The sequence below is a fragment of the Syngnathoides biaculeatus genome, chromosome 20, assembly GCF_019802595.1.
Source record: "Syngnathoides biaculeatus isolate LvHL_M chromosome 20, ASM1980259v1, whole genome shotgun sequence".
Classification (NCBI taxonomy): domain Eukaryota; kingdom Metazoa; phylum Chordata; class Actinopteri; order Syngnathiformes; family Syngnathidae; genus Syngnathoides; species Syngnathoides biaculeatus.
This window is the reverse complement of record NC_084659.1, coordinates 1,898,894-1,926,667: the sequence shown is the minus strand read 5'-3', so window position 1 is coordinate 1,926,667 and position 27,774 is coordinate 1,898,894. Positions and strand designations below refer to the sequence as shown.

Sequence of the window (27,774 nt, the reverse complement as noted above, 5' to 3'; positions counted from 1 at the left end):
CAGCTTGCTCAAGAACACCACAGCAGAGAGTCAGGGAGATGGTGGTGGTCAGGGTCTTGAACCTACTGTAGGTCCCCACAGTGGCGAGCAAAACCAGTGGTCCACGGCTATCAAGTTGGGTCAATGCGAAAGGCTGAAGTTGAAAAAAAAAAAAAAACCAGTCATGCACTTAGTATTAGGGGAACAGAATAATGAGTTAGATATATTGTAAGAGTAGACTCTAAAGTGGGACTGTCATCCCTATAAACATTCTAAAATAGATATTGTAATGAAAAATACATATAACAGTATCCACTTCAATGTCTATACGAAAAAAAAGTGAGCAGAGACCTCGTCATCCATGCACAAAGTTGCGCAACTGAGTGTCCCTCGACATCCAAGTGGTCGCCATATTAGTCGCGTCCTCTGTCCTTGACGTCATTGTCACTTCCGCCGTTGAAAACGCGCAGTGCCTGCTACTATGGAAGCCGAACAACAGAGATATTTGGATTTTTCCGACGCCCCTTCTGACACCAAAGCTCATTTCGAAAAGGACAACACCACACAACCGAGTGAAGTTACTGGGGCAATATTAGACAATTGTTTTGAGCCCTCAGGGCAATATTACACTATTGTTTCGAGCCATATTCAGATGATATGCCATCACGGCCAAACCGCATCCCGTCCGATCCACTTCCGCGGCGGAGATGAGCCTTCACGGCTCATCGCAGCCGGCCGGTGTGGCTTATGACAGAGCCGAGCAGTGCTGCTTTAGGGGGGGCTCACGGACGCCACAGTACTCGATGAACACAGTTGAGAACCGCCGCCGTCGCAAAGCCCGACGCGCAGCCTTCGCAGAAGATGTGACCACCGATCGCGGCGCCTCAGCCTGTGTGGCTGACTTTCGGCCCGCCGTGCTACAAAAGAAGGGGGTGGAGCCGAGCTATGTTGCAGGCTGAATGAGACATTGTTGGCTGGGCGACGCGCACATCGACACGCGGATCTTTTACTACGGTATGAGAGAGACCGATTACGTGGTCCGCCCCAAACTACTATTTTTGTTTTGGAGCTGTATACACACCTACCTGTTATTTGGAACCCACGAAGCTCTCGTCCTCTGCATCCGTGCAATCCATTTTTCACAACGAACAGGGTCTCTTTCAAACTTATGAAGGGTAATTCCATTATCCCGAGTGTTCAAGCAACGTCCAGCAATGCAATGAGCCGGCATTTTGGCTAACATGAAGGAACAACGAGCTACCTTCCCGGAGGTAAAACTAATGGAAACAAACGAGTCCACAAGGGAGCACCGCTGTCCCTTACGTCACTTCCTGATTCTTGTGAAAAACAAATCCCTGAGAGGATTTTCATGGCGGGAGTTACAAAAAGCTGTATACGTCAAAATTATGTTTTGTGGTGAAAAAACCCGTTACCATATTGGCTGTGGGTTTTTCATTAATAATATACCAAAAATCATCCGTTTGACGACACTTGACCTTGCTACTGTCATCCCCATAAACATTCTAAAATAGATATTGTAATGAAAAATACATATAACATTATTCACTTCAATCTCAATACGAAAAAATAAGTGTGAGCGGATTGCACGTCATCCATGCGCAAAGTTGCACAATTGAGTGTCCCTTGACACCCAAGTGATCACCGTATTCGTTGCGTCTTCTGTCCGTGATGACATCGTCACTTGCCATTGAAAACATGCAGTGCCTGCTACTATGGAAGACGAACAACAGAGATATTTGGATTTTTCCGACGCCCCTTCTGACACCGAAGCTCTTTTCGAAGAAGATAACATCACACAACTGACTGAAGTGACCGGTGCAATATTACCATATCATTTCGAGCCATATTCGGATGATACGCGTTTAGTGGGCCGGGAGGGACCCAGTGAACCTGTGGTGTTTACATAATTCACCCGCGGGACCTCGAGTTGGGGTGCGGGGTTCCGCACGGACTGTTTTTGTTGTTGCGCTTCCGAAGGAAAGGTTAACAGAGTTCTCGCCGTTATGCGAGTAGTTTGGTGATGTCGAACAATAAAGCAAGTTCTGTTTCTGTGTCCGACACTCCGCCTCCGACTCCTTTTCTCCAGCGCTACACTGGTGACCCCGACGTCAGTCCCGGCGTTTTCGAGACTGAAACGAACATGGCAACCGCCATCCTCAAATTGCCGGAGTTTTGGGAGACGTCCACGGCAGCGTGGTTCGCACAGACTGAGGCTCAGTTCGCCCTCCGCGGGATCTCAGATGATTCCACGCGTTACTACCACGTTGTCTCAGCACTCGGGAGCTCAACGGCGGACCAGAGCAGTGAACTTCATCACCTCTCCCCCGGCCCGAGATAAGTATGCTGGGATCAAGGCTCACCTTCTCAAGGTTTTTGAGCTTTCACGGCCCGAACGTGCCCGACGTCTGTTGGCTATTAATGGACTGGGGGACAGCAAACCTTCCGAACTCATGGAAATGATGCTAAACCTGCTGGGCACGGAAGAGCCCAATTTCATTTTCATGGAACTGTTTCTCAGGCAAATGCCACCGCATGTTCAGACGGCGCTCGCGAACAGTACTGTCACTGAGCCCCGGGCCCTGGCCGAGGAGGCCGACCGTTTCTTCCTGGCAACCCAGCGTTTCTCCCCTGAGACGCTGGCCGTGACGCGCAGTTACTCACCTTCGGGCGCGGGGGTGGCATCCAGCAGGGGCCCCTTCGGCACCGACGGCCGTGCTGGCACAGGCTTGTGCTACTTCCATGCCCGTTTCGGTGCGAAAGCGAAGAGGTGCCGCGCCCCTTGCAACTACGACGCATCGGGAAACGCCAAAAGCCCACGCTTCGCAGCGGCCGTAGCGTGGGCGCGAAGAGCCGGCTGCTGTTCGTCAAGGACAACCTTTCCGGGCGCAAATTCCTTTGTGACACCGGCGCCCAGAGGAGCGTCCTGACTGCCACTGCGGAGGACGCCGCTGGGGGGACTCATGGGCCACCCCTACTGTCCGCTAATGGCTCCCCTATCTGCTCTTATGGCATGAGGACTGTGGACTTGTGTTTCGGGAGTCAGCGCTTCACATGGGACTTTGTCACTGCGGATGTCTCATTCCCTCTCCTCGGCGCTGATTTTTTTTGTGCCCACGGGCTGCTGGTGGATGTTAAGAGGGGCCGTCTGGTGGATGCACTGACTTTTTCCACGGTCGCCTGCGTCCGCAATGAGGCGACTTATGGTGGTCTCTCCAGTTCGCTATCGGACGGCACCAAGTACCAACTCCTCCTTGGTGAGTTCCCTGCCTTGACACGGCCCACTTTCTCCTCTGCCACGACTAAACATGGGGTCGAGCACCACATTGAGACCAAGGGCCCCCCGATCCACGCGAGGGCCCGACGGCTTGATCCCGAGAAGCTAGCAGTCGCTAAGTCCGAGTTTGCCAACATGGAGCGTCTGGGCATCGTCCGCCGCTCGGATAGCTCGTGGGCCTCGCCACTACACATCGTCCCTAAACCGAGTGGTGGGTGGTGACCGTGTGGTGACTACCGCCGCCTTAACGACGCCACTACGCCCGACCGCTACCCTGTTCCACACATTCAGGACTTCTCAGCCCACCTGGCAGGCAAAATCTTGTTCTCCAAGGTCGACCTGGTGCGCGGGTATCACCAGGTTCCCGTGCACCCCTCAGACGTTCCCAAGACAGCTGTAATCACTCCGTTTGGACTGTTCGAGTTTCTGAGGATGCCGTTTGGTCTTAAAAACGCGGCACAATCTTTCCAGCGTTTAATGGATTCTGTGCTCAGGGACTTGCCATTTGTGTTCGTCTATTTGGATGACATCCTCGTCGCCAGCTCCTCGGAGGATGAACATCTGATGCACCTCCGCGACCTCTTCGCAAGACTTGAGCAGCATGGCCTGATCATCAACCCGGCGAAGTGTGTTTTCGGGGTGCCCTCTATCCAGTTCCTCGGGCACCTCATAAACAAGAACGGCGCCGCCCCCCTTCCGGCAAAGGTGGAGGCCGTCTCCGCTTTTCCCCGACCTCGCTCGGCTCGGGGCCTCCGGGAGTTCCTGGGGATGGTGACTTTCTACCACCGGTTCATCCGCCGGGCGGCCCACATCATGCGCCCGCTCTATGATGCTCTTAAAGACAAGGCCCCCAACCGGGACGTTGAATGGACGGCCGAGAGGATGGAAGCCTTCGAGGCTACGAAGGCCGCACTGAGTCGTGCCGCTATGCTGGCTCACCCGACCCACGGGGCCCCTGTCGCTCTCACTACCGATGCATCGGACTACGCTGTTGGAGCCGTATTCGAACAGTGGGTCGGCGGCGCCTGGCAACCGCTTGCCTTTTTCAGCCGTCAGCTGGTCCCCAGGGAGCGCAAATACAGCACGTTCGATAGAGAGCTCCTCGGCCTCTGGCTGGCGATCCGCCACTTCCGCTCCCTATTGGAAGGCTGTGAGTTCACTGCATATGTGGACCATAAACCCCTCACTTTCGCCATGTCCAAGGTGGCCGAGCCGTGGTCCGCCCGCCAGCAACGCCAACTGTCGTTCATCTCTGAGTACACTACGGACATCCAACACATCGCCGGCAAATCCAATGTGGTCGCGGACTGCCTCTCCAGGGCGATCGTCGGCACTGTGCATCTGGGTCTCGACTACTCCCGCATGAGCGCAGACCAGGCCTCGGACCACGGGGTGCAGGCCCTCAAGACTTCTGACACGGGTTTGCGCCTGGAGGAAGTCGCGGTTGGTGACTCGGGCGTCAGGTTGCTGTGCGACCTCTCGGCTGACCAGCCTCGGCCGCTGGTCCCTGCAAACTGGCGAAGAGCTGTTTTCGAGGCGGTCCACAACCTCTCCCACCCCGGAAGGAAACCGTCCGTGAGGCTGGTGGCCCAGAAGTTCGTGTGGCGCGGTCTCAAGAAAGATGTGCAGGCCTGGGTCGACTCGTGCGTGGCCTGTCAGCGGGCTAAGGTGCATCGCCACACATAAGCCCCCTTGGAGCCCTTTGCTGTCCCCGAGAGGAGGTTTGACCACGTCAACGTTGACTTGGTAGGTCCACTTCCTCCCTCGCACGGATTCACCTACTTGCTCACCATGGTGGACAGGACGACCCGCTGGCCCGAAGCCGCTCCCCTCTCCTCGACAACGTCGTCAGACGTGGCCCGGGCGTTCATCGGCACGTGGGTTGGACACCGTGCGACCTTTCTTCAGATCGTGGCCCTCAGTTTACCTCTGAACTCTGGAACGCAGTCGCTGAGAGTTTGGGGGTCAAGCTGCACCGCACTACCGCCTGTCACCCCCAGGAGAACGGTCTTTGCGAGCGGTTCCACCGCTCCATGAAAGCAGCCCTGCGTGCCGGCTTGACGGACGGCAACTGGTTGGATAAGCTCCCGTGGGTCATGCTCGGCCTCAGGTGCGGCCCCAAGGAGGACCTGTTGTCCTCATCCGCCGAACTCGTCTACGGCCAGCCACTGCGGGTCCCCGGCGAATTCATCCCGGACGCCACAGCGCCCTGGTCCGCAGCCAGGCAACGGTCCTCCCTGCTGGAGGCCGCAAAAGGGTTCGCGCCGGTTCCCACGTCGCAACATGGCACCCCAGCTGCCCGGCTGCCCCGTCACCTGCGCTCTGCGGATTTTGTGTTTGTTCGTCATGACGCTCACCGTGGACCTCTCCGCCCCCCATACGACGGGCCGTTCAGGGTCCTGGAGCACGGGGATAAGAGCCTACTCGTGGACATTGGCGGCAGACCCGAGACTGTTTCCGTGGACAGGGTCAAACCCGCGCACCTGGACATTGACCAGCCTTTGGGGTTGGCCCTCCCCCCGCGCCGGGGTCGTCCCCCTTTGCTCTGTGCCCCTGCGCCCGCCGGGGTACCCTTGACCCCGCCTGAGCCCTTGTCCCGTGACTCAATGGACAGTGCGGCCCCGCCCCCCTCGGCCCCTACAGTGCACACCCGCCGGGGTCGGGTCATCATCCCTCCACGGCACAAGGATTTTGACTATGGGTGAATTCTGGGGGGGCTTGTGTGGTGTTTACATAATTCACCCGCGGGACCTCGAGTTGGGGTGCGGGGTTCCGCACGGACTGTTTTTGTTGTTGCGCTTCCGGAGGAAAGGTTAACAGAGTTCCCGCCGTTATGCGAGTAGTTTGGTGATGTCGAACAATAAAGCAAGTTCTGTTTCTGTGTCCGACACTCCGCCTCCGACTCCTTTTCTCCGGCGCTACAAACCCTTCCCGGTAGATATCGGGAGATTAGAGAACAAGGAATGGTACGTTTGTTTGTTTTTTTTTTTTTTTTACCACATCTGAATTTAAAAATAGAATGTAATGGCGATTTATTTTATATTTCAGTAATTCAGTCTCAAGATTAGTGGATTTTTTTTTAGGTGTTCTTGTGGCTTGTGCCAGCCCATGTTGACAGTGGCCGAGTGTGTGTGCTTTCGCGAACAAGAAAAGGTGTCGGGCAAAAGGGAACAGGATCCAACAGGCAACCTGCATCACCCAGCACCATGGCTTCGAGGCTGTTTGCCTAAACGAGGAAGTCTTGGAGACAGTCTACAGTGCCTACAGGCAACAGTACCGCCATGATGTCGGCAACGAGTAGGACGTTTTTTTTTATTTCAATGGAAAAGAAAAGAGAAAAATATACCTCTCCCACCCTCACATCTGTATATTTATTTTGGCTGCTCAAACAAACACAGAAAGTTAGATGCACGTTTATTATGTCCAAAATAGACATATGTGACTACATATTACTTATTTTCAGATGGAAACAGTACACACCGTACAGACAATTTGTGAGATGGTGCTATGGATTTCTAGGCCGACGTGTGTGTCCCTCTTCCGTCATGTGCTGTTCAGAAGATTAGAGGGACGTTTTTCTCAGACTACGTGGGATTTCGTGAGACTGATGATGGAAACTAAGCCCACTTTTAGTTGTTTCTTTGTTTTACAGGAATCACTGGATTATAACAATCATTTGTTGTACATTAGTTTCCTTTTATTTTGTGTAACACATCCTTAGTGCTATAAATGGTGTTATCACCAATTCTTTGACAAGAATGTAACAGAAGAGTAATATATTGGAAGTTTTGGGGATGAAATAATTTCTCATCTTAGTAAAAAATAATATACCAAAAAACATTCATGTGTTTATTTTTTGTTCATTGTACAAATAGGTCACATTTCACAATTCATTTTTTTTCGAAAATGAGTGACATGTGCACAGACGGACAGCCTCTTCCTTGTCAGGTTTTTCACAGGCTGCACTCAGAGGTTCTCTCAGTCGATCGTCTCAAGGCATAAAGTCCATGCTTTCTTCATCATCTTGCACTCTGCAACACAGTGCCTCCACAATGGCCGTCAGATCAGCCACATACCCTAAATAAAAAACAAAGCTTGAAATGAAGCATGATATATGACTTTATTGTGGTTTGTTTTCTAAATAGAATTTTCTGAATTCAAACTTTTATATTTTAATTTAGAAAATGTATCCTGGGTCATTTGCATCCAGCCATTATCCAAACATCTTATCGTCAGAGAGCTAAACGGTATCCCAGCTAGCTTTGGACAAAGGCAGACTACACCCTGAAAGTCAGTCGCAGGGCAGATATCAACACCTTCACTGAGCAGGAATCAAACCCACGCTGCCTGCACCAAAGTCAGACGTGCTTTTAATTAAATGATGCAGAGTGATTTCAAATGTTGAAATGTAGCTCAGTGGTTAGAGCACTGGTTTGGTAAACCAGGGTTGTGGGTTTGTATCCCACTGGGGCCTCCACTCCCTGAGAAGGGTTGCGTCAGGAAGGGCATCCGGCGTAAAAATAGTGCCAAACATATATGTGCGTTCATCTGAGATGACACGCTGTGGCGACCCCAAAAGGGACAAGCCGAAAGAAACTTTAGAGTGGTTTCAAATGTTGAACTAAAATTCTAGGGAAGAAAAATGAATGAAAACAATTTACAACTAATCAAGGTAAGACATATTTGATATTTATCATACTAGGGTTAGTTTTTAATTGTCCGTGGGACTTTCTGGCAGAATGAAACTGTTGCTAACGTCAGCAAACCTGAACATTTCATTTTCTGTGACTTTTTGGAAACAAATATCTCATACAGAGTAATGCTACTGAACAGAATTCTATTTTTAAGATATGCAAGGCTATTTAATAATTTTTCAATTGTTAATTAAACGTGTACTTAGATGCATCACAAAAAATAAATCAGTGTCAGAAAATAGAGAAGTTGGTGTGTCAATAAACGTAAAGAGAGATTTTGAGAATTATATCTTTGTCTTATTCTCAGCAGTTTGAAATTCGTCCTTTTTATATTATTCTACAGATGAAGAAAAAGAAGACGAGACCAGAGTAGCAGGTACATTTCAACCGGGACATAATAAAGCTAACATTGAAATTTTTACATTATATATGAACCCATAATGTTTGAAAAATAAAAAACTTGAAAACATCACGTTGGTTGCCATGTTAACAGACATTTTGTAACACAATTGCAAAATTTCACTAATGATGGTAAACTGTACCTCAGGAACTCCTGGATGGAGTTGGCTGAAAATAATAATGCGTAAAATGTGATGTTTGGGGCTACACAGTAAATTCAACTTAATCTATAGATGCTTGAATTTGTAAGACCTCCCCCTAAAAGCTACTCTTTAGGAATCTTTGACAACAATATCTGGGAAAATACCAATGATATGTGGTCAATAATTCTTATGTGGGTAAGGAATCATGCAAAAGGTGGGATTATTCAAAGCTGTCATCTTTAGTAGATATCACAGTCTATACAATAGAAGTATAAATTTCAAGTACAGAATTTGGACCAACAGCATTTTAACATCCACTTGGGTTATATTTTCCCAATATTTAAATTTTCTTAAACATTAACATGGGGAAACTCTGCTTAAAAAAAGTAATTTGAGAAGGAGGCCTAAATGGATAAAGGCATAATTGAACGACTGATTTTACAGTCCAGTAATCCCTCTTTTTTTGTGGTTAATTCAAGACCCACCCGTGAAAAGTAAAAAACTGCCAAGTAGGGGTAAATGGGTTTATTTGCTTCATAGGTCCTTGTTGTTTCAATGGGGATGCCACATTATACCCTATCAATACGGCTTCCCGCCACAGTACTGAACTAATGTATGCAAGATGTTTCATTTTGTTATTTTTGGCTTCATTGGTTCATGTCATGGCGCATTGGTACGTAGCGATCCGGCTATTTTTTTTTCTTTTTTTGGGGGGGGGCTCAGATATTCGCGATGCACTGAATCCGCTATAGGTGATGCGCAAAGTAGAGAGGGTTTACTGTAATAGTTTTGTGCAATTGAAGAGTATTCAGACTTATTTTTGTTCTCATACATCCTGCCATAATTTTAAAAATCTGGACATTTAGATGCTTTTTTTTCCCAGTGATTTTTTTTTTTGTGATTTGTATTGAACTTTGAGGTTGACAGTTCTGTACTACTGTCAAGAGAATATCGCAGTAGTGTGTCTATAGTTCTGTTACCATGTCTCTTTAGAACCTCTCTGAAAATAATTCGTGTCAAAAACCATGATTTCAAGTCACTTAAAAAACACAAAATCTTAATGAATTGTTTCTCATTATTTTAAAATAGTTACTGTACTTATTTTAAGAAAGGTTTAACTTCTCTACATAAAACAGAAGACAATGACTAAGATCTTTCTTTTCAGAAAACTTAGGTGTAAAATGGCAAAATTATTAAAAGTGGAGAAAAATATTTTAGAATTAGGATAAATTCACTTTATAAGATTGTTTTTGCTATTTATATAGCACAGCAGAGTTGTCATACTTTTACTGTGTATATAACACAAAACAATTTTCAGTGAGGATGCCAGTACATTTATTAATTTCTGATTTCTGTTTCAGGTCCGGATCACATTTTTTTCCCAGAAAGAAATGTCATTAAGCCTTGTAGTTATGAAGCAAATGGAGCAGTATTGTGACAACTAGGAGCATAGAGTTATAATAAATTAAAATGTCATTTGAAAAATGCATTTTGTATTTCTTTTGGTTGTCTGAGTTATATTAAAATCGGTTTCATGATTTTAAACCTTTGTGTTTGAGATTTATTCACCCCCTCAAAAAAAACAAAAACAAAAATCTGTAATCTTGAGGGGGCAAATAGTTTTTCACGGCACTGTCGATGCAGAACCAATTCTCTGCAATCATGATTGGAGGGATATTCAAAATCAAGTTCACAATTCAATTATGTCACAAAAAAGGGGAAAGTAGACATTTTTTTTTAAAATCAACAATGGATACTAAATACTACAGTTGTATTAAAAAAAAAGTATTCTGCTATCAAGTCTTACATCTAACTTTAATTTTAAAATAAATTAAAATTTTATAATGGTGAATTTAAAAAAAAAAACGGTGTTTAATTTAGCTGCACTATATGTTGCTGAAATAAGTCTCCAAAATATGAGCAATACAGTGTCTTTTGTTTGAATAATATTGAGAGAGAAATTTTAAAATCAAACGTGTGTCATCAAATCTGCTTCGCAACAAGGGGCTGGTCCACACAACTACATTAAAAAAAAATGCCTTTTAGTTGGAGTGTTTTGCAATCTAAAGTGATATTCTGGCTCTCTAAACCCCTCTAGTGATGCCTATGTGAGTTGCATCATTCCAGCTATAGTGGAAGTGGTGGTCCGCATAATGAACTCAAGAGAGTCATGGTCCATACAAAGTCACAAAAACGTGTGTGTTTTGTGTGTGTGTGTGTGTGTGTGTGGGGGGGGGGGGGGTGTTACGCATCGCCGCGATTGCCGTAAATAGGAAACCGGCTTGCTGGAACGCGCCTTTATGTGCGTGCGCTCGAGTTATTGGCCAAACCTGAATCAAGCGACGAAGTGGATGATAGTCTAACGTGTATATATATATATATATATATATATATATATATATATATATATTTTTTTTTTTTTTTACCGTCACATTGCCTCGCGATCCACGCAATAAGAATCCCTGGTTTAACTGAATTTCCTTGGACATGGCTCATGATGTTGATGACTTTCGACGTGAAGCAGCTCAGTACATGCTCAGGAGGGTTAACTTGCATTTCCTGGTTCCGGGTGAATCGAGGTTATTTTGGAGCAGGCTTGTGTAGTTAACAACGTTTATGAAATAAACACGTAAATTAATGTCACGACTACACAAAACAAGCGACGTCTTGAGAGAATGCGAGGGGAGGGGGGTTACTGTTACTAGTGTTAGTACCTCAACATGGCTACGCTCGTCAAAGCAAAACAACGAACTCAAACGCATGTTTGTTCAATGTTGTCAACTAATATCCGGAATAATTTTAGCCATTTCTTCCTCAATTTTCTGGAGGAATTATCATGAAAACTTGAAAATCCGGAATTCCAGAGGACTTTCATCACTGAAAGCCAAAAGAATTTTGTTGTTGGTGTGTGTGTGTGTGTGTGTGTGTTTTTAAGCACAATGAAGTGTCGGTGTTACCAGTCGGTGGCGGAAAGAAGAAGACTTTACTTCAGGCTTGATTTCTGGTGAGAGAAGTGTTGATCACAAAAGCGTCTCTTTGTTGGCAAGCTAAGCTAGCCCGAGAAGCGTCAACGTACACGAGACGACTCCAAAGACACGAAGATTGCATGAATGACGTTTTGGTCCACTAAAGTTGTGATCAGGGGCGTCCCGCGTCGAGGATTCACAACATTCAGTCCAAATTCAGGAAGATTTACGAAACCTATCGAGTCTCCTACTGCATGGGGAGAAGGACAAAAAAATCTATTGCCTAGCTTCCTTTGCGCCACAAATATTTAAGGGGACAGATCACCGCTGCTGCCCCTTCAAAATAAAAGCTCATCTTTCGACTCCAGGGGGAGCTGCAGTAAGAGATGAACCCACACAGGAAGTCAATCCGCAGCATTGTCAATGTTAAACAACACTTGACTTGCTTTTCTTGTGTGCTTGACACATACAAGCCTTCACTCTAGATTATGTTCTTCAGATGCTAGAAGTTTTTGTGATTAATTTGATATGATTGTTGAAAGTCAGGTCGGAATCAATCAGAACACCAAGGTTTCGGACTGGGTCTTTGATTTTTAAGGATAGAGAGGCCAGGTGTTTACTAACAGCAATTCTCTTATTTATTGCCAAAAACAATTGTCTCAGTTTTGTTGTGATTTAGTTGAAGAAGATTTTGGCTCATCCAGTTATTTGTCTGCGTTAGACAGTGGCACAATACCTCAATTGAACTGTTGTCATCTGGAGACACTTCAAGGTTCATGCGTAAATGTTGGGTGGTATTTGTAATACATCTTTTCAATTCAAATAGAAGCACATAGATCACATAGACAGCAGATCAAAGCGGATATCAAAAATCTAACCTATTTGAGTACTCATTTTATTATTTTAATATACAGGAGGCATGGACGCTGAAAAAAATAGTCCTTTGAATTTACTTAATTGGAATGTACATCTGGGTGGCACGGTGGGTCAGGTGGTAAAGCGGTGGCCTCACACTTCTGAGGTCCCCGGAATCAATCCTGGACCCACTTTTGTGGAGTTTGCATGTTCTCCCTGTGCCTGCGTGGGTTTCCTCTGGGCACTCGGGTTTCCTCCCACAACCCCAAAAACATGCAACATTAATTGGACACTCTAAATTGCCCATAGCTGTGATTTTGAGTGTGACTGTTGTCTGTGTCCATGTGCCCTGCAATTGGCTGGCGACCAGTTCTGGGTGTATCCCGCTTCCTGCCTGAAAATAGCTGGGGTATTCTCCAGCGCTCCCCCGACCCTCTCAGAAAATGGATGGATGGAGGTTGAAGACGTACCAAGTCACACTCCATAGCAATAGGTGGCGGTAATGCCCATTCATAAAACACAGAAAAAAAAATCTGAAGTTCCGCCGTAAAGGATCATGGGTAACACTTTTTTTTTTTTTTTACTTCTGGCCATGTGTGAGGCTGTTCGATCTTACTTCTGTAAGTCTTGCTATATTTGGACTGAATGTTATGATTTATCCACGTGGGACGCCCCTGATCACTACTTTAGTGGACCAAAACGTCTTTCATGCAATCTTCGTGTCCGACTGGAGTCGTCTCGTCCATGTTGAAGGTTTTCAGCCTAGCTTAGTTTAGCTTTCTAACAAAGAGATTCGTTTCCGTTTGCAATCAACACTTCGTGAAGGAGAGCTCAAGCGTTCGGCAAAGTTCATCTTTCCGCTGCCAGCTAGTAAGTAGTGGGGACTACAATATCTGATCATAACATTTAAATGTGGCCGGGGAAAAGATCCAAATCAAACCACCAAAAAACAAATCGTTTGTGTGAGATACCGAAATAATGTCCTGAAATATGTATTTTTGGAATAGTTAGCGTTACTATAATATGTTAATAAAGTGTATGGAACGTCAATTTTCGAGCGCCTTATCTTGAATAGACGAAATATATGTTCAACAGTACCATACAATACAGATCTTGTTCGTTGGTTTTATTAAAAAAATATATATATTATATATAAGTATTTATGAATAAAAATGCCCGAACTTTGATCGTTTTTGCCGGCCATGGCAGAATTCCTCGTTCCGGATTTTTATCTTTTTTAATATCTGTCGTTGCACAGACCACTTGCATTTGTGGACTGAGATTATCACTCACAGCATTGCTTGTTTGCGCCGAATAAAAAGTCAAGTTGCAGAGGGATGTTGGTCATCTTTTGTTGTTGTCTGCAGGCTAGCTTATGTTCTGATGTTTGCAGGGTTTTTAATTGTAAAAAAAAAATACGTAGTATCAAAACAAGAAGTATTACATACTAGTCACTCAGAATAGTTTCAAACTGCTGAATAATATAAATTCTCTTACTCGCCAGTTTGATTGTATACTTCAGACACATATTGAAAAATGTCCAGGTGTGATCAGTCATGCTTGCAAATAAAGTTGCAGGTGTGATTAGGGATGGCCTTAAAATAATTTACTGGATTATTATAACATAATTGTAAAGTTAAAATAAACAAATGCATAACTAAAAACTAAAGCTCAGGAATATTTTCCAATTCCAACTGATATTAGTAGAACATGGTATAAAATGGTATTTAAAGTGTTTCATCAATAAAAATTCTTGATCTGACAAACTTCATCTGAATAAAAGTTAAATGCATTGGCATGTCAAAGAATAAACATGAACGGTCTATACCGCCAATGTTTTGAAAATGCGGAAAGTATAGTTCAACACAGTGATAAAAGTCCTCCGGATTTTCCTACTTCCCAATGGATTTTCCACTTTATTCTCTATCAACATAATCGGCGTTCGTGGCAACAAGCTCGCAATACATTGGAACAAACATTCCTGTCAGCAATCGTGATGTATTGTTGGGGGGAGCACGCATCACGGAACTGCCGTAAATAGGAGGATGGCTTGCTAGAACGCGCCTTTATGTGCATGCGCTTGATGTATTTTTCACACCTGAATCAAGCAACGAGGTGGATGATAGTCCGTCTTTTTTTTTTTTTTTTTTCTGGGCACGCCGTCACACTGCCTCGCGATCAATGCATTGAGCACCCCTGGTGTAACTGAATTTCCTTTGACATGGCTAATGATGTTGATGACTATCAACATAAATGTGCTCGCAGTACGTGAAGGTCTGAAGATTCGCTTTCCATTGATATTAGCGCAAGATCTTTCCGGAGTCAGAGGAAGACCGAGAAGCCACATAATATAATATATTATAACCCAATGACGAATTCGTCATTGGCAGTTTCCTATTTTCGTGTTACACATCACACTTGTGTGCAGAATCTGTATGTGTATCTGTACAGCCGTTTGTGAACCGCCGTATGAAGGAAAAGAAGGCGAGGCTTGATTTACGAGTTGTTTCTCTCGTTTTCTTTGTGTAACGTCACGCGCTCCCCTCAATAATTATTTTTGAATTAGTCCCGAACCTACGTAAGTCCCGACCGAGTACGACAATCACTACTTTAGTGTCCTCAAACATCCTTCCTTCAGTCTTGGTGTCTCGGTGCACGTCGAAGGCTTTTAGGATGCAACAGAGACACGTTTGTGCAGTCAGATCATCGCAAATTATCTCTCAACACAGATCAAGTGTGTCAATCATTCACACGTAGCTATGTTATGCAAGCGAAGAACTGCTAATTCATTTATATGAGACACGTATTGAAAATCAAATATAGGGCTTACCTTCGTGCAAACATATCTGTTCCGGTTGATGGATTCAGTTGATCATGCGGTCTTCCACAAAGTTTGATCCATCGAAGACATTTTTCGTACTCTGTCTTCTGTTCCGGTTGATTTGAGATGGATTCAGTTGATGATGCGGTCTTCCACAAAGTTTGATCCATCGAAGACATTTTTCGTACTGGGTCTTCGGTTTTGGAAAGGGTACGAGTTGAACTCCACCAACTAGCTTTTCAGGATACCTGTCGTCACTATTACAAAGTCCGTGACTACACCTCTTGACCATATCTATTGTTAAAGAACCCAAATACGCGATAAAACTAACAAAAGCTATACTGGACCATGCAACGTTGTCTGAGGGAACGGCGGACGCCAAAAAGGGGCGTGGTTTATGCAGATCTCTGGCCTCTGATTGGTCAGCGACGCGGATGACGCAATTTCTATGGAGGGGTCAATTCTTTCGTTGGTCCATGGTACAAGTGCTTGTCAAGAAGAGGAAATAGTGGACGATGTCTGGATAGGTTATCGACCCCCACAGTTGTGTGCTCCATTTGTGTTTCTCCAAGGCATATAGGTCAATGTTGTCGATCAAAGGACACTTCTTGTCGTAATGGTTTCTTGAAACAACATCTAATGAGCACCAATAACATTCCAAAGTCTTTTTAGCCATCACTTTTAACAGTCATACAAACATTTATGTAACTCCAGTCTATATACAAAAGCATTAGAGAGAACAGAGCGTCAGTATAGTGAACCCATCCAACACGGCCAAGTGCCCCGGATGGAGTCACATGGTTGAAAACAGTCTGTTTCCATGATTATGCAACTTGTACATCCACACCTGTGGAGAAATCAAAACAGTTTTAAAAAAATCGGTTCACATTCACAAACGTCTACGGTTCAAAGGCCCATATCAGTCCAGTACACAGAAACATCCACCCCTTTTACATTTTTATTTTGAGCATTTAATGCTCCCTCCTCAGGCAGTCACCTTATCGTGGTGGAGGGGTTTGTGTGTCCCGATGATCCTAGGAGTTAAGTTGTCTGGGGCTTCATGCCCCTGGTATGGTCACTTATGACAAAAAGGTCCTAGGTGAGGGACCAAACAAAGTACAACTCCAAAACCCCTATGACGAGGCCTGGACAGGCCTGCACCCATGATTCTCGGCCAGGCACATCCCAAAAGGGTAACATGGGTCACCCTTCCAATGGGCTCACCACCTGTGAGAGGGGCCATAGGGATCAGGTGCGAAGTGAGGTGGGCGGTGGCCAAAGGTGGGGCCTTGGGGATCCGATCCCCAGCTACAGAAACTAGCTCTAGGGACATGGAATGTCACCTCTTTGGCAGGGAAGCTGAGTTGGTACGTGAGGTCGAGAAGTTCTGACTCGACATAGTCAGACTCTTGTTTTCGCACTGCTTGGGCTCTGGCATCACTCCTCTTGGGAGGGGTTGGACTCTGGAGTTGACCACATCGAGAGATTCCGAGCAGGTGTGGGTATACTTATTCCCCCTTGACTCGGGGCCTGTTCGTTGGGCTTTACCCCGGTGGATGAGAGGTTAGCCTCCCTCCGCCTTCAGGTAGGGGGACAGGTCCTGATTGTTTTTTTGTGTTTATGGACCAAACAGCAGTTCAGAGTACCCACACTTTTTGGAGTCCTTAGATATAGTGCTGGAGAACGCCCCCACAGGGGGCGCCATTGTTCTGCTGGGGGACTTCAATGCTTGCATGGGCAATGACAGTAAGACCTGAAAGGGTGTGATTGGGAACAATGCCCCCCCTGATCAGTACCTGAGTGGTGTTCTTTTACTGGACTTCTGTCCTCATCACGGATTGTCCATAACGAACACCATGTTCAGGCATAAGGGTGTCCACAAGTGCACCTGACACCAGGACACCCTAGTTCGCAGTTCAATGATCGACTTTGTGGTTGTGTCATCGGACTTGCGACCGCATGTCTTGGACACTTGGGTGAAGAGAGGGTCGGAGCTGTCATCTGATCACCACATGGTGGTGAGTTGGCTCTGATGTTGCTGGGAACAGCTGCCAGATTCCGCTGTCAGAAGGAATTTCAGCTCCCACCTCCGACAGAACTTTGCTCACGTCCCGGTGGAAGGGGGGGGGCATTGAGTCGTAGTGGACGATGTTCTGCACGTCCATTGCTGGGGTCAACACTTGTACAGTGGGGATGAGGCACTGCTGACCTCAACTTGGGATGTTGTGAGTCGGTGAGGAGAATACTTTGAAGACCTCGTCAATTCCACCAACTTGTTTCCGGTGAGAGATGGACTCAGCCAACGCTGCCCTTAGTCACTGATTTTATTTATAACTTTTATGGACAGGATATTTAGGCGCAGCTGAGACGTAGAATGTATCCAGTTTGGTGGGCTCAGCATCGCATCTTTGCTCTTTGGAGATCATGTGTGACATATCAAGTTTAGCAGTTTTGCTCGTGAGATTTTGGGAAAATTGTGATGGATGGATGCGATGTACTTCAAATACTTACTTCCTAAAAATATTCAGAAAAATACAGGGCTTTTGCATAATTTTAAAAGACCGAATAAATAAGATATTAATTGACCCCTCCGTACAGGGCACTTAACCACGCCTCCTGAAGTGACGTCACGCCACGTGCGCTGACGTAAGACAAACAGTAAAAATGGAAAATACAATACAATACATTCTGAACTGAGACAGACTCCATGCTTCTGATTTCATTCGAATCAACGACGTAGATTCTAAATACAATACATTCTTAACTGAGAGAGACGGCATGCTTCTGATTTCATTCAATCATTCACACGTAGCGGTGTTATGCTAGCGGAGAACGTCTCATTCATTAATACGAGACAAGCTTTGTGTCTCATTTTTCTTACAACACTTAATTACATGTTCTACTGTTGTTGTTAATTTTGGTACTTTGGCATTTTATCAAATGTATTGTTTAACCCACATTGTCCTAATCTTGATATAATTGTTTCACTTGTATGATTTTCACTTGCTTTTCTTATTCCTCCAACGTAGAGCGGAAAGTGGTGTGATTGCTGTGTGAAAATGTGTGCAAGAAGGACAGCAGAGTACAAGGAGGAACATTGGGGCCCAAAAGAGGAGAAGAAGCCACAACGTCAAGTACTGGACGCTGTGTTCAATCTGCAGCCTCAAACTGTGCTACATAGAGCAGGTTGGTGCACTTGTTGGATGCATTTAACTTTCAAAGTCAGAGGACAAAAATGTAAAAAAAAAAAATATATCTTCAGTCAGTTTTTTTTTTGGGCTTCCCAAGTGGAAATGGAAAACAGTAATCCTGCATTTTTCGCGGTTAATTGGTACTAGAACCACCTGCGAAAAGTGAAAACCACCAAGTAGTGGTGGTTATATGTTTATGCAGGTACCAGACAGTTTAAAATGTTAAAACAACTATATTTGTACTTTGCATATTCAAAACTAAAGTTTTTAGTTAAATCTTTAATGATAGAACTTTATCAATGTAATGTATAATTTTTTATAAAAATTTAATGAATATAAAATATTAAACACTATTATGTTACTATATACCTACCATTCATCATTCAGAGACTTCTGCTGGAGCCCCTGCTGATGTTTGTGTGCGTGCAAATGCGTGTGTGTGTGTGTGTGTGTGTGTGTGGTTACCTAAATGTTTAAAATGTGTCAACAGTGCAGGATTTTTAATTTGCATGCTTGAAACAAAAAAATCCAACAGTATTACAACTCATTGTCTTTATTTACACAATGTCAGGTCATTCTTTTGCTGGCGGTGCAGACAGTTCAACAGAGTGCTTTATTTTGGAGAAGAACATCGTGATGGGGAGTTGTCTGTTTTTTCTTCTGCTCCAAAATTCTTCTGTGCAAAGACATAACCCCCTCAACACGATTGCCAAACTCAACAGCTTGTACCATGGTGTTGTCTATTTCCAGTGCAAAGTTTTGCGCTTCTCTTATCATGTTGGACAGTTTTGCAGGTTCTCCAGGGTAAGGCCACGGTTTTGAGGTTCCTCCTTGTCTTTGCGATCACCTTCTTCCTCACTTGTAGACTTTGTCAAGTCAAGAATGTTGTTGTCCGTCAGTGGTTCCAAGTGGCAATCAATTCGGGCGCAGATGTCTTGCTGTGTCATGTCCACAAATCCCTCATCCCTAACAATGTGATCCAGCTTCACCCTGTTGTCCACTGCTGAGTGATTAATTTCATCAGGAATAAAGCCAGGATAGTTGTGCACTACTTTCAGACATAATTTATTCCATCTTGGATTTATCGTCTCACTTTTCATAACGCCTGCTGGATATTAGGCAAACGTGCCCGTGTCGTAACGACGGCAGTAGTCTTTCACACTGAAATCGTTGCTGTCATCGTCCACTGCAGAGATGAAGCCCTCCATCATGGAGCCAGGATAGAGTGCCTTTAAGGCAGGAATGATACCTTGATCCATTGGCTGAATAAGAGATGTGGTGTTTGGTGGAAGAAATTCGATTTGGACCCCATCATACTGCAGGTCTGTTGTATGGCCTCCTGCGCAGTCCATTAGGAGAAGGACCTTAAAGGGGAGGCCCTTTTCAGCCGGGTGCAACTTCACCTGAGGGATGAAACAATAGACCTTTCCGACCTGTCAATCACTTGTACAATAATAGCCAATCAGATAGCCGCATTGTCTTAACCCCTGGCTTGACCCGCCCCTCTTGTCGTCATGTCCCACAAGCAATGCTGGTTATCGATTGCACGCGCCTGGAAAAGTTAATGTAACGTACAAAATGGTCCTCAGATGTGCTTGGGGAACGTGTAGTTCTGATTAAACATATCCTGCTAGGTTACAAGGGGCCTGGTTGATTCATTTTCCAAAGCCTAAAATACAGTTAAGGAAGTGTCTACGTGGATTAAGGCTCGCGGAAGAGCGCGGGTACAACTCAGTGTGGACAATATCAACAAACACAAGGCTGTATGTTCGAACGTAAGTGGGGGAGAAGTCTGTACTCTGAATTTGTTTTCATTATCATCAGTGCTTTATACATTTCAGGAGAACAACTTTCACTTTGTTCGTGTATCACTGACCTGTTGAATGAAGTGTGTCATGTTTTATGCTGAAGAGTCGGGTTAGTGATACGTAAATGCGCGATGTCATGCACGAGAAATGTCTATTTGCCCATTTGTATCGCATCGGAGTTTTAAGACTGGGCACTGGGTTCCATTACGACCCAAATCAAATGAATACACACATTCACTTATAAAGACTACAATGATATTACTCATGATCTTTCCAAGTAAAAAGTACTCACCCTGCTTTACATGTGCAGTACGATTCCACAATTTTATCCTGTTGGTTTTCAAGATGAAGTTTGTGAGGCATCAAACTTTTTTGCATTGATCGCCAACATTTCGCTGTAACCCTGACATTGCGTCCTGCTCCGTCCAAAATCTTAATTCCATGTACATATTCTTGCATGAAATAGTTGAGACCTCTCTGTAGAACTCTCTTGGAGAAGTCTGATGCATTTGACAAAAAACATACCCCAATTTTATCTGGAATACGCGATAGAGAATCCAGTTCAAACCCCTTATGTTCATTCGCCATTTTGGAAGATTATGGGGCATGGCAACTGTAGCTAAGGGGTGGCAGAGCTGAAGATCACCAGTCGGAAAATTCCATTGAGGCACCACTCATTTATAAGAGCCTTTGTGATCCAAGCCTTGAAGATCTGCATCCAATAAACTGGGAGCAGAGCCTCTTTTTTTTTTTTTTTTTTTTAAATCTCGTTGATTTTATGTTTTATAAATAAAGGCTGGTTTCAGCAGGAAACCAGATTCATTGCCACGCATGGCGACCTTGAAGCCTGGCCTCTTCACACCCTCCCTGAAAAGGAATGTGCGTGTGCTCCTTTTCCAAAACAGACCTGTTTTGTCCATGTTAAAGACCTGCTCGGGGAAGTAGTCTGCCTCGCTGATGAGGTTTGGAAATTTCTCCTCAGAATAACGATGGGGCGCATCGGTGTCCGCTGAGGAAGCCTTGCCATACAGAGGCACACTTTTTAAGCCGTAGTGGTTTTGAAGTTTGGCGAACAAGCCTTTGGTTGCGGAAAACTCAGGTTCTCCAGAGGGAGAATCACTTCTTGCAGTGCTAGTGCTGGCTTGAGGTTGGTTGGCACTTTCTTCACCCTCTTCATCGTTGCTATGGGGAGGGTTTGTTCATAGAGGGCTTTCGCTTGACCGTGGCCAGCCCCGGCGCTGTGGCTCGCGCCTGAGTACGCTACAATACTGTCAGGGAGTCTGTTGTGAATTATAAGTGAGCCGCATATCATCTAAATATGGCTCGAAATGATAAGGTAATATTGCCCCAGTCACTTCACTTGATTGTGAGATGTTATCTTCTTCGAAAAGAGCTTCCGTGTCAGAAGGGGCGTCGGAAAAATCCGAAAATCTCTGTTGTTCCTCTCCCATAGGAGGTGCCACTACCTGTTTTCAATGGCGAATGTCCCAGTGTCACATCAGCAAATGATGTAGCACGCAATATGGCTACCACTTGGATGTCGAGTGAGGCTTCCGCAACGCTACGCAAGAATGACATGCTCTCTGCTCATTTTTTTTTTTGTATAGACATTGAAGTTAATCATATTATTATTATTATTTTGCAATGTGTATAGGGATGTCAATGGCACTTTAAAGGTCTAGTGTCATACTGATAAACATTCTAAAATAGATATTGAAATGAAAAATACATATAAGATTATTCACTTCAATGTCTATATGGAAAAAAATTAATATGAGCGGAGAGCGCGTCATCCAAGTGTCATTCGACGACATCCAAGTGGTCGCCATATTGGCTGCATCCCCTGTCCGTGATGTCACCCCGGACATCCGCCATTGAAAACATGCGGTGGCCCCTACTGTGGGAGACGAACTCGCCCATTCTGACACGGAAGCTATTTTCAAGAAGAGAACATCGCACAACCAAGTGGTGCAATATTACCGTATTGTTTCGAGCCATGTTTAGATGACATGCGATCACCCCCAAACCACCTCCATGCTCTATTCACTTCCGCACGGCGGTGATAAGCGGCCACTTCAACGGCGGACATGAGCCACCGCGGCGACGAGCCACCCCGGCTGTCAAGGCTGGTAGCGATCCACAAGGCTTGCGGAGGCTGTCCTTCAGCAGTTGCTGTACGGAAGCCTTCCCATGCACGTCGACACATTTAGCAACCCTGATTTATGGATTACGCCCCCCCCCGACTATTGTTTTTTTTTTTTGTTTGTTTTTTTAGTAGGTGTATACAAACACCTGTCATTTGGAACCCATGAAGCTGTCGTCCTTTGCACCCGTGCAATCCATTTTTCATGACGAACCGTGTCTCTTGCAAACTTATGAAGGGTAAATCCATCCTCCCGAATGTTCAAGCAATATCCAGCAATGCAACGAGCCGGCATTTTTGTTAACAAGAACAACAAGCTACCTTCCCAGAGGTAAAACTAATAGAAACGAACAAATCCACTTGAGGGCGGTCCTGCCATGTACGTCACTTCCTGCTTTGTCTCAAAAACAAATCCCTCGAGAGGATTTTCATGGCGGGAGTTACAAAAAGCTGTATACGTCAAAATCATGTTTTGTGGTGGGGAAAAAATGCACGGGTCCATGTCAGCTGCCATTTTTTCATTAATAACATCCTAAAAATCATGCATTTCATGACAGTGGCACTTTAAATACAACCAGGCTGCAACAACACCCCTGGAATTTTTAGATTTTTCAGCTATTTAAATTGAACATAATTTTGGGGCACTGCTGTGTTCATGTGAGTGTTCAATGATACATGATAGTAACAGACTATCACACTGACTTGAACAAAATGATGTTTAGAAATTTTTTATTTCCATGAGAACTGGTCAAATTGAATGTGGTAAAATTCTGCCCTAGAGCGATTTTATACAAAATGAGTTTATACTTTCCACACCAGTTATGCAGTGAATTGGGTCCCCACTTCTGCCATTGATGTTACATCAAGACTACTCAATTTTTGTGATGGGGGAAAAAAAGGGCATTTCAAGTGCAATTAAAACTGATTGCTGTTGTAAATGACTGACGTTGCGTTGTGCTAAAAATACATTAAGAGAATTTATTAGGGAATTATGGACTGTGTAAATTCTTTCCCCATTTCAGTTGTGAATTTTATACTCGTGCCTAAAACTAAGCCCTTTTTTCCATACTAAATGTTTGTTCTCCATCACAACAAAAGTCATTCATTCAGTGGTGATCTGCTGCAATTGACCCCTCCGTACAGGGGACTTAACCACGCCTCCTGAAGTGACGTCACGCCACGTGCGCTGACGTAAGACAAACAGTAAAAATGGCAAATAATACATTCTGAACTGAGACAGACTCCATGCTTCTGATTTCATTCAAATCAACGATATATTATAGATTCTAAATACAATACATTCTTAACTGAAAGAGACGCCATTCTTCTGATTTCATTCAATCATTCACACGTAGCGGTGTTATGCTAGCGGAGAACGTCTCATTCATTTATACGAGACGTGTATTAAAAATCAAATTTAGGGCATATCTTCGTGCAAACGCAGTCTGGTTAAGCTTCGGCCGCGAGGCAGCAAGAAATCAATATGTTTGTGCAGTCCGATCATCGCTAAATATCGCTCAACAAAGAATAAGTGTGTCAATCGTTCACACGCAGCAGTGTTATGCTAGCGAAGAAGTTCAAATTCATTTATACGAGACATGTATTGAAAATCAAATATAGGCCATACCTTCGTGCAAACGTGTTCCGGTTGATATTAGATGGATTTAGTTGATGATGCGGTCTTCCACAAAGTTTTATCCATCGAAGGCATTTTTCGTACTGGGTCTTCGGTTTTGGAAAGGGTACGAATCGAACTCCACCAACTAGCCTTTCAGGATACCTGTCGTCACTATTACAAAGTCCGTGACTACACCTCTTAACCATATTTTTTGTTAAATAACCGAAATACGCGATAAAACGCTAACTAAACCTATACTGGACCATGCAATGTTGTCTGAGAAAATGGCGGGAGCAAAAACGGGCTTTGGTTTATGCAGATCTCTGGCCTCTGATTGGTCAGTACCGCGGATTCCGCAATATCCACGGAGGGGTCAATTATGAGTTACTGAGTAATAACACCCCATTTCCTCTACTACAAAGTGCAGTTCTGGTTAAATACTGTGAACAAATGAGATTTAACCACCTTGTGTTTGTCTTTTGCCTTGCAGACATCAGTGAAAATCTTCATCCAGACCGGCAGCACTCAGTGTCCTGTCACATCAAAAAGGAAGAAGAAGGTGAAGAGGTTCAGCATATCAAAGAGGAGGAGGAAGATGTCGTACACATGAAAGAGGAAGAGCAGGAGGAAATCATCCAGGTTCCAGCCACTGCTGTCCTTTTGAAGAGTGAAGATGAAGGTCAAAGTGAGGAGAGACGAGGGGCAGAGCCTCCAAGCAGGGACAGCTCAAGTGATGGAGACCTTTGTGATAGGTCACAAACAGGCGGTCATGATGATGATGATGATGATGATGACCAATCAGAAGGTGATATGACATGTCACACTTCAAACAAATGCTGGAAATGTTCTCACTGTAGGAAAACTTTTACTTCCATGAGCAATTTCAACCAACACATGAAAATACACCCTGGAGAAAAGCCTTTTGCATGCTCAGTTTGTGGTCAAAAATTCACTCGGAAGGGACACTTAAAAATTCACCAAAGAACACACACTGGTGAGAAACCTTTTTTCTGTTCATTTTGTGGTCAAAGATTCTCACAGAAGGGAACCTTAAAAACACACACAAGAATGCACACTGGTGAAAAACCCTTTTCCTGTTCAGTTTGTGGCCAAAGATTCTCCCACAAGGGAACCTTAAAAATACACACAAGAAAGCACACTGGTGAGAAACCATTTTCCTGCTTATTATGTGGTCAAAGATTCACTCAGAAAGGAGGTTTAAAAAGACACACAAGAACACACACTGGTGAAAAACCTTTTTCCTGCTTGATTTGTGGTCAAAGATTCACTCGGAAGGAAGATTTAAAAATTCACACAAGAACACACACTGGTGAAGAACCTTTTTCATGTCCAGTTTGTGATAAAATATTCACTCGGAATGGAGATTTAAAAAGACACACAAGAACACACACTGGTGAGAAACCTTTTTCATGTCCAGTTTGTGAGAAAAGATTCACTGAGGAGGGACAATTAAAAAGACACACACGAACACACACTGGTGAGCAACCATTTTCATGTCCAGTTTGTGATAAAAGATTCACTGAGGAGGGACAATTAAAAATACACACAAGAACACACACTGGCGAGAAACATTTTTCATGTCCAGTTTGTGATAAAAAATTCACTGGGAACAGAAATTTAAAAATACATAAAAGAACACACACTGGTGAGAAACCGTTTTCCTGTTTAGTTTGTGGCCAAAGATTCTCCCAGAAAGGAAACTTAAAAATACACACAAGAACGCACACTGGTGAGAAACCTTTTTCCTGCTCAGTATGTGGTCAAAGATTCACTCAGAAGGGAGCTTTAAAAAGACACACAAGAACACACACTGGTGAGAAACCTTTTTCCTGCTTAGTTTGTGATCAAAGATTCACTCGGAAGGAAGATTTAAAAATACACACAAGAACACACACTGGTGAGAAACCTTTTTCATGTCCAGTTTGTGATAAAAGATTCACTCAGAAGAGAAATTTAATAATACATAAAAGAACACACACTGCTGAAAAATATTTTTCCTGCTCAGATTGAGGTCAAAGATTCTCTAAGTACAGTAACCCTGTTTTTCGTGGTTAATGGGGACAAGAACCCCCTGTGAAATGTGGAAAAACTGAGAAGTAGACCACCACCACACACACAAGTGTCTCAGCTGCTTCTGTTCTTGATTCTTCTGTAAACAGATACATTAAATTATCTGTTTACTCTTGTTATCCATGTTCTAATGATTCTGTGCATTATGTGCTGATTATATGTGATTGTGTATTATATGTTAACAAATAAAAAAAAATAGTTGGGCTACTGGTATTGGCCAAATTTGTGAAAAAGCAAACTGTGTTGTGACTTATGTTGTTCTCACTTGATCTTTTTTTCTTAGAAAGATCTCACCTGTGAGACCTTTCCAGCAGTACTTGCTGGGACTTGTTTTTCTGGGGTGAACTGACATGCTTGAACTGGGTTTTAATATAATCTGGGGATAACGGATCATCACTTTTTTCTGCAAATTCAAAGAACACCATATACACTATGTTTAAAACCATTGTTTAAGATCCACTCACATTTAGTTGTGGCTACTTGAAATATCTAAGAACCCATGTAGATCTATATCTGAAAATTATGAAGGAAATTGGTTATTTTTTACTTTCATCAAAATTACATAATGTAAATTTTTTCAGCTAGTGTGTGCTGCACAGTCGGCCACACATGATCATGTGATCAGCAAACAGTCATTTACACCAATACAGATTTGCTGTTCAGGTATTTTGATATATTTATTATGACTGTCTTATCTTTCCTCTTGAATAATTAAAATGTAAACAACTTCCACTAGCTTTTGTCTCAATGTACTTACTTTCTATGAAGTGATCACTGCAAACATGGCTGGTACTGGAAGACTGCCAACCCTCCACTGTTATGGTGGTAATCCACATCTGTTTTCTTTTTGTGTCTGCAGGAAATCAATGATCAATGTTTATGTCTATTATGACGACCCATTGCCACGCAAGTTGTAACCATTTTATCTTAGACTCTGGATTACACAGAGAAAATATACAGTTTTAAAAACTTCTTCACTGATAAGCCAACAAGCATCTGCCTTCCAAAGTTTGCTTACTTATATGGCCCCGTAAAAAAAACAAAACAAAAAAAAGTCATGTGGTTCTGCAAAACCTCTGTAGAGAAACACCGGAAGACACGACCAGTGGTGTAATTAGTGCATAAAAAGCGTACAGCTGTGTTGTACATCCCGAATCCAGGAACCTTTTTTTATCTTCAGTCTTTTGCTCTCCCAAGTAAGCCATTTCAACTTGGTTCCTGAGAAAACATCGCCTGCTTGCAACTCATTTAACTGACCTAAAAAGCCATGCTGAAACCAGGGATCTTTATGTTTTCAGTCTGACGCTCTCCCAACGTAGGTATTTCAGCTTCATGTCTTAATGCTCATTGCAACTCATACAAAAGGCATAAAAATCTAACGGTGGACAACCACAGATGAAAGAACAACAAAAGCCCATTTGCCACAACCTTTCTATCACATACGATATGAGGTGCAATCACAACAACGTGAGCAGAACTGCCATATCTCAGTTTTTAATTTGGACTGGTTGCAATTCATTTAAAGAGCCAAAACAGAAACACCGTCGGACATGACCGGTGGTGTAATAAGTGCCAGAAAAACACACAGCTGTGTATTACATGCCAACATTTGAACATTATAAGATCCTAAAAGCTCAATTCACTGGCAAACGGTTCAGCATGTACCCTGCCTCCTGCCTGGCGATAGCTGAGAGAGGATCCAGCATTCATGTGCCCTTCGTGAGGATAACCATCTCAGATAATAGATGGATGGATCGATCCTCCATTAGAG

At 44.0% G+C, this 27,774-nt stretch overlaps 1 protein-coding gene and 2 long non-coding RNA genes across 4 annotated transcripts; 2 read left to right on the top strand and 1 right to left on the bottom strand.

The window, feature by feature from the left end:
* The first annotated feature begins 5,882 nt into the window (after positions 1-5,882).
* On the top strand, positions 5,883-6,920 carry LOC133493299 (uncharacterized). Its single transcript, XR_009792925.1, has 3 exons — positions 5,883-6,240; positions 6,358-6,571; positions 6,738-6,920. It is a non-coding gene; the product is annotated as an uncharacterized LOC133493299 (long non-coding RNA).
* A 190-nt stretch (positions 6,921-7,110) lies between these two features.
* On the bottom strand, positions 7,111-11,800 carry LOC133493297 (uncharacterized). Its single transcript, XR_009792922.1, has 2 exons — positions 11,468-11,800; positions 7,111-7,351 (listed from the first exon to the last, which is right to left on the bottom strand). It is a non-coding gene; the product is annotated as an uncharacterized LOC133493297 (long non-coding RNA).
* Positions 11,801-12,610: 810 nt separating this feature from the next.
* LOC133493285 (gastrula zinc finger protein XlCGF57.1-like) lies at positions 12,611-26,726 on the top strand. 2 transcript variants are annotated; one of them, XM_061806480.1, is made up of 3 exons: positions 12,611-13,201; positions 18,182-18,338; positions 24,403-26,725. In XM_061806480.1, exons 2-3 carry the CDS (start codon positions 18,212-18,214, stop codon positions 25,941-25,943), a joined length of 1,668 nt encoding a protein of 555 aa, XP_061662464.1. In that variant the 5' UTR covers positions 12,611-13,201; positions 18,182-18,211; the 3' UTR covers positions 25,944-26,725. The 2 variants fall into 2 exon arrangements, with proteins under 2 accessions (XP_061662464.1, XP_061662465.1); XM_061806481.1 differs by having other exon boundaries at positions 12,872-12,951; positions 24,403-26,726.
* Positions 26,727-27,774: the final 1,048 nt, after the last annotated feature.